The 7,920-nt window shown below is 46.6% G+C and overlaps 1 protein-coding gene across 1 annotated transcript; it reads right to left on the bottom strand.

Annotated features, from left to right (window-relative positions):
- Nucleotides 1-3,004: 3,004 nt before the first annotated feature.
- On the bottom strand, nt 3,005-3,334 carry Smp_178170 (hypothetical protein; the record flags this gene model as incomplete). Its single annotated transcript, XM_018791704.1, has 1 exon — nt 3,005-3,334. The coding sequence occupies one exon, from the start codon at nt 3,332-3,334 to the stop codon at nt 3,005-3,007; it is 330 nt and encodes a 109-aa protein (XP_018645123.1).
- Between the last annotated feature and the right edge of the window lie 4,586 nt (nt 3,335-7,920).

Below are 7,920 nucleotides of genomic sequence, written 5' to 3'. Positions count from 1 at the left end.
TCTCAAACACTCTACAAACACACAAGTGTCTTCAGTCAGTAAGACAGTCAATCGATCACACCATCATCATAGTTTGCAATCAATAATCTATTCGACCAGTCAACCAACCAACCAATCAATCAATCAATCAATCAACCAATGTAGCTTTCAAACACACTACACGACAGTTGGCCAGTCAGCCAGTCAATTCATCCATTCATCTGTCTGGTGTACGGGTGATCAATCATGTGATGTTCAAGTGCACACACTTACACACACCAGTCTATCAGTCGATCGTTCGATGAGGATGTGAAAGCCGACTGTCAACTAACCAAACAGTCATGAAACCGGAGATTGGGAGAGGTGAGTCCACATCAGTGCTATCCACGTCTCTTCATCTGCCTCATCTGCAATTGTCACCATCACCATCGTCACTGTCACATCACTCATCACACGTCATCACGTACTGTGTCACTGAATCGTCACGGTGTGCTCGTCGTTCGACTAGTCGGTCGACGAACACCTGACTGTTTGTCCTAGTTCACTGGTTGTCTTGTTAGGCAATGTTGAGGAGGAGTTGTGTACAGTTGATCAGTATATCAACCAATATAGGATTTGAATAATGAGTAAGTTGATAAGCGTGAGATAGTATGTTGTGTTTGGTTCGATGTGACTTTCTGTCTATGTGGTCATCTGTGAGTTTGTTCATGAATGCAAGAGTGTTGTGTTAGTTGTTGTTGTCGGTAGTGTATGATGGATAGTGTGTGTGTGTGTGCGTTGACGTCTATTGGTTGTTGATAATTTGAGTTTGGGGTTGAGTTAGGCTTAGTTTTGAGTGTGGTGATAGTGGTGACGACGACGTGCTCCTCGATAGTATAGTGGTGAGTATCTCCGCCTGTCACGTGGAAGGCCCTGGTTCGATTCCCGGTCGAGGAGTCGGCTTTTAATTCACACAACACACAACGCACACACACACACACACTCGTCACTCTCTCACTCAACGTTGTCCACTCGTAGTCCACTGCACTGTATCCACTCCACTACAAACAAATGTCGCATCAATCCCGTTTCACGCACCAACATCTCCCACTTCTCTTCACTGTCCCATCGCTAACCGAAACTATTCGCTCACCAATCGACTACTTTCCAACAGCACTGACACACTCACAATTCACACATTTGCACAATGTGCACCATTCGAAATTGCGACAGGCTTTCAGTTAGGCGGATGGACAAGACCAAAATACACTGGATCATTTGACTGACCGACTCTGAATGCATCCACACACAGATCACGTCACCTACATTCGAGCTGAAACGTGGAAGTTGTCTGTTACAACGAATGTGTGTGTAAGTGTGTGTTTGAAGAGAGTGAACAATGACTGACAAATAGGTGAGTGGATGCAATGATGAGGAAGCCTTGACCGGTAGACAAATATCAGGCTGTGCAGTGTAAGATGGAGGGTGGAAAGTGCGATGTGACAGTGTCGGCATGTGGATGTCGTTCTGTGTGAGCATGCTCCGTGATGTGTGGTATTAGTGGAGTGGAGTGAGAGGATGTATGATTGAGTGTTGAAGTGACTGTGTTTGTGGAAGTTTGGTTGAGTCCGATGTACTGGGTGTATGTTAGGGGATAGTGTGTGGTGAGTGTGTGTGAATGTGTAGGGTGTTATGGTGTTATGGTGTGACGAGCTCCCAAAAGCCGCTGCCCCCAGGGAGGATCGAACTCCCGACCCCTGGTTTACAAGACCAGTGCTCTAACCACTGAGCTATGGAGGCCGACGAATCTCCCACACACAACACTCCGTCCACCATTCACTCACTCCTACAATCCTCCTACATCTCGTCCACTCACTGAACCACGCATCAATTTCGCCACTGTCTCAAACACTCTACAAACACACAAGTGTCTTCAGTCAGTAAGACAGTCAATCGATCACACCATCACCGTAGTTTGCAATCAATAATCTATTCGACCAGTCAACCAACCAACCAATCAATCAATCAATCAATCAACCAATGTAGCTTTCAAACACACTACACGACGGTTGGCCAGTCAGCCAGTCAATTCATCCATTCATCTGTCTGGTGTACGGGTGATCAATCATGTGATGTTCAAGTGCACACACTTACACACACCAGTCTATCAGTCGATCGTTCGATGAGGATGTGAAAGCCGACTGTCAACTAACCAAACAGTCATGAAACCGGAGATTGGGAGAGGTGAGTCCACATCAGTGCTATCCACGTCTCTTCATCTGCCTCATCTGCAATTGTCACCATCACCATCGTCACTGTCACATCACTCATCACACGTCATCACGTACTGTGTCACTGAATCGTCACGGTGTGCTCGTCGTTCGACTAGTCGGTCGACGAACACCTGACTGTTTGTCCTAGTTCACTGGTTGTCTTGTTAGGCAATGTTGAGGAGGAGTTGTGTACAGTTGATCAGTATATCAACCAATATAGGATTTGAATAATGAGCAAGTTGATAAGCGTGAGATAGTATGTTGTGTTTGGTTCGATGTGACTTTCTGTCTATGTGGTCATCTGTGAGTTTGTTCATGAATGCAAGAGTGTTGTGTTAGTTGTTGTTGTCGGTAGTGTATGATGGATAGTGTGTGTGTGTGTGCGTTGACGTCTATTGGTTGTTGATAATTTGAGTTTGGGGTTGAGTTAGGCTTAGTTTTGAGTGTGGTGATAGTGGTGACGACGACGTGCTCCTCGATAGTATAGTGGTGAGTATCTCCGCCTGTCACGTGGAAGGCCCGGGTTCGATTCCCGGTCGAGGAGTCGGCTTTTAATTCACACAACACACAACGCCACACACACACACACACTCGTCACTCTCTCACTCAACGTTGTCCACTCGTAGTCCACTGCACTGTATCCACTCCACTACAAACAAATGTCGCATCAATCCCGTTTCACGCACCAACATCTCCCACTTCTCTTCACTGTCCCATCGCTAACCGAAACTATTCGCTCACCAATCGACTACTTTCCAACAGCACTGACACACTCACAATTCACACATTTGCACAATGTGCACCATTCGAAATTGTGACAGGCTTTCAGTTAGGCGGATGGACAAGACCAAAATACACTGGATCATTTGACTGACCGACTCTGAATGCATCCACACACAGATCACGTCACCTACATTCGAGCTGAAACGTGGAAGTTGTCTGTTACAACGAATGTGTGTGTAAGTGTGTGTTTGAAGAGAGTGAACAATGACTGACAAATAGGTGAGTGGATGCAATGATGAGGAAGCCTTGACCGGTAGACAAATATCAGGCTGTGCAGTGTAAGATGGAGGGTGGAAAGTGCGATGTGACAGTGTCGGCATGTGGATGTCGTTCTGTGTGAGCATGCTCCGTGATGTGTGGTATTAGTGGAGTGGAGTGAGAGGATGTATGATTGAGTGTTGAAGTGACTGTGTTTGTGGAAGTTTGGTTGAGTCCGATGTACTGGGTGTATGTTAGGGGATAGTGTGTGGTGAGTGTGTGTGAATGTGTAGGGTGTTATGGTGTTATGGTGTGACGAGCTCCCAAAAGCCGCTGCCCCCAGGGAGGATCGAACTCCCGACCCCTGGTTTACAAGACCAGTGCTCTAACCACTGAGCTATGGAGGCCGACGAGTCTCTCACACACAACACTCCGTCCACCATTCACTCACTCCTACAATCCTCCTACATCTCGTCCACTCACTGAACCACGCATCAATTTCGCCACTGTCTCAAACACTCTACAAACACACAAGTGTCTTCAGTCAGTAAGACAGTCAATCGATCACACCATCATCATAGTTTGCAATCAATAATCTATTCGACCAGTCAACCAACCAACCAATCAATCAATCAATCAATCAACCAATGTAGCTTTCAAACACACTACACGACGGTTGGCCAGTCAGCCAGTCAATTCATCCATTCATCTGTCTGGTGTACGGGTGATCAATCATGTGATGTTCAAGTGCACACACTTACACACACCAGTCTATCAGTTGATCGTTCGATGAGGATGTGAAAGCCGACTGTCAACTAACCAAACAGTCATGAAACCGGAGATTGGGAGAGGTGAGTCCACATCAGTGCTATCCACGTCTCTTCATCTGCCTCATCTGCAATTGTCACCATCACCATCGTCACTGTCACATCACTCATCACACGTCATCACGTACTGTGTCACTGAATCGTCACGGTGTGCTCGTCGTTCGACTAGTCGGTCGACGAACACCTGACTGTTTGTCCTAGTTCACTGGTTGTCTTGTTAGGCAATGTTGAGGAGGAGTTGTGTACAGTTGATCAGTATATCAACCAATATAGGATTTGAATAATGAGCAAGTTGATAAGCGTGAGATAGTATGTTGTGTTTGGTTCGATGTGACTTTCTGTCTATGTGGTCATCTGTGAGTTTGTTCATGAATGCAAGAGTGTTGTGTTAGTTGTTGTTGTCGGTAGTGTATGATGGATAGTGTGTGTGTGTGTGTGTGTGTGCGTTGACGTCTATTGGTTGTTGATAATTTGAGTTTGGGGTTGAGTTAGGCTTAGTTTTGAGTGTGGTGATAGTGGTGACGACGACGTGCTCCTCAATAGTATAGTGGTGAGTATCTCCGCCTGTCACGTGGAAAGCCCGGGTTCGATTCCCGGTCGAGGAAGCCGGCTTTTAATTCACACAACACACAACGCACACACACACACACTCGTCACTCTCTCACTCAACGTTGTCCACTCGTAGTCCACTGCACTGTATCCACTCCACTACAAACAAATGTCGCATCAATCCCGTTTCACGCACCAACATCTCCCACTTCTCTTCACTGTCCCATCGCTAACCGAAACTATTCGCTCACCAATCGACTACTTTCCAACAGCACTGACACACTCACAATTCACACATTTGCACAATGTGCACCATTCGAAATTGTGACAGGCTTTCAGTTAGGCGGATGGACAAGACCAAAATACACTGGATCATTTGACTGACCGACTCTGAATGCATCCACACACAGATCACGTCACCTACATTCGAGCTGAAACGTGGAAGTTGTCTGTTACAACGAATGTGTGTGTAAGTGTGTGTTTGAAGAGAGTGAACAATGACTGACAAATAGGTGAGTGGATGCAATGATGAGGAAGCCTTGACCGGTAGACAAATATCAGGCTGTGCAGTGTAAGATGGAGGGTGGAAAGTGCGATGTGACAGTGTCGGCATGTGGATGTCGTTCTGTGTGAGCATGCTCCGTGATGTGTGGTATTAGTGGAGTGGAGTGAGAGGATGTATGATTGAGTGTTGAAGTGACTGTGTTTGTGGAAGTTTGGTTGAGTCCGATGTACTGGGTGTATGTTAGGGGATAGTGTGTGGTGAGTGTGTGTGAATGTGTAGGGTGTTATGGTGTTATGGTGTGACGAGCTCCCAAAAGCCGCTGCCCCCAGGGAGGATCGAACTCCCGACCCCTGGTTTACAAGACCAGTGCTCTAACCACTGAGCTATGGAGGCCGACGAATCTCCCACACACAACACTCCGTCCACCATTCACTCACTCCTACAATCCTCCTACATCTCGTCCACTCACTGAACCACGCATCAATTTCGCCACTGTCTCAAACACTCTACAAACACACAAGTGTCTTCAGTCAGTAAGACAGTCAATCGATCACACCATCACCGTAGTTTGCAATCAATAATCTATTCGACCAGTCAACCAACCAATCAATCAATCAATCAATCAACCAATGTAGCTTTCAAACACACTACACGACGGTTGGCCAGTCAGCCAGTCAATTCATCCATTCATCTGTCTGGTGTACGGGTGATCAATCATGTGATGTTCAAGTGCACACACTTACACACACCAGTCTATCAGTCGATCGTTCGATGAGGATGTGAAAGCCGACTGTCAACTAACCAAACAGTCATGAAACCGGAGATTGGGAGAGGTGAGTCCACATCAGTGCTATCCACGTCTCTTCATCTGCCTCATCTGCAATTGTCACCATCACCATCGTCACTGTCACATCACTCATCACACGTCATCACGTACTGTGTCACTGAATCGTCACGGTGTGCTCGTCGTTCGACTAGTCGGTCGACGAACACCTGACTGTTTGTCCTAGTTCACTGGTTGTCTTGTTAGGCAATGTTGAGGAGGAGTTGTGTACAGTTGATCAGTATATCAACCAATATAGGATTTGAATAATGAGCAAGTTGATAAGCGTGAGATAGTATGTTGTGTTTGGTTCGATGTGACTTTCTGTCTATGTGGTCATCTGTGAGTTTGTTCATGAATGCAAGAGTGTTGTGTTAGTTGTTGTTGTCGGTAGTGTATGATGGATAGTGTGTGTGTGTGTGTGTGTGCGTTGACGTCTATTGGTTGTTGATAATTTGAGTTTGGGGTTGAGTTAGGCTTAGTTTTGAGTGTGGTGATAGTGGTGACGACGACGTGCTCCTCGATAGTATAGTGGTGAGTATCTCCGCCTGTCACGTGGAAGGCCCGGGTTCGATTCCCGGTCGAGGAGTCGGCTTTTAATTCACACAACACACAACGCACACACACACACACACTCGTCACTCTCTCACTCAACGTTGTCCACTCGTAGTCCACTGCACTGTATCCACTCCACTACAAACAAATGTCGCATCAATCCCGTTTCACGCACCAACATCTCCCACTTCTCTTCACTGTCCCATCGCTAACCGAAACTATTCGCTCACCAATCGACTACTTTCCAACAGCACTGACACACTCACAATTCACACATTTGCACAATGTGCACCATTCGAAATTGCGACAGGCTTTCAGTTAGGCGGATGGACAAGACCAAAATACACTGGATCATTTGACTGACCGACTCTGAATGCATCCACACACAGATCACGTCACCTACATTCGAGCTGAAACGTGGAAGTTGTCTGTTACAACGAATGTGTGTGTAAGTGTGTGTTTGAAGAGAGTGAACAATGACTGACAAATAGGTGAGTGGATGCAATGATGAGGAAGCCTTGACCGGTAGACAAATATCAGGCTGTGCAGTGTAAGATGGAGGGTGGAAAGTGCGATGTGACAGTGTCGGCATGTGGATGTCGTTCTGTGTGAGCATGCTCCGTGATGTGTGGTATTAGTGGAGTGGAGTGAGAGGATGTATGATTGAGTGTTGAAGTGACTGTGTTTGTGGAAGTTTGGTTGAGTCCGATGTACTGGGTGTATGTTAGGGGATAGTGTGTGGTGAGTGTGTGTGAATGTGTAGGGTGTTATGGTGTTATGGTGTGACGAGCTCCCAAAAGCCGCTGCCCCCAGGGAGGATCGAACTCCCGACCCCTGGTTTACAAGACCAGTGCTCTAACCACTGAGCTATGGAGGCCGACGAGTCTCCCACACACAACACTCCGTCCACCATTCACTCACTCCTACAATCCTCCTACATCTCGTCCACTCACTGAACCACGCATCAATTTCGCCACTGTCTCAAACACTCTACAAACACACAAGTGTCTTCAGTCAGTAAGACAGTCAATCGATCACACCATCATCATAGTTTGCAATCAATAATCTATTCGACCAGTCAACCAACCAACCAATCAATCAATCAATCAATCAACCAATGTAGCTTTCAAACACACTACACGACGGTTGGCCAGTCAGCCAGTCAATTCATCCATTCATCTGTCTGGTGTACGGCTGATCAATCATGTGATGTTCAAGTGCACACACTTACACACACCAGTCTATCAGTCGATCGTTCGATGAGGATGTGAAAGCCGACTGTCAACTAACCAAACAGTCATGAAACCGGAGATTGGGAGAGGTGAGTCCACATCAGTGCTATCCACGTCTCTTCATCTGCCTCATCTGCAATTGTCACCATCACCATCGTCACTGTCACATCACTCATCACACGTCATCACGTACTGTGTCACTGAATCGTCACGGTGT

The sequence above is a fragment of the Schistosoma mansoni genome (assembly GCF_000237925.1).
Source record: "Schistosoma mansoni, WGS project CABG00000000 data, chromosome 1 unplaced supercontig 0094, strain Puerto Rico, whole genome shotgun sequence".
Classification (NCBI taxonomy): domain Eukaryota; kingdom Metazoa; phylum Platyhelminthes; class Trematoda; order Strigeidida; family Schistosomatidae; genus Schistosoma; species Schistosoma mansoni.
Note: the sequence above shows the minus strand (reverse complement) of the source record. Positions and strands in the feature narration are given on the sequence as shown.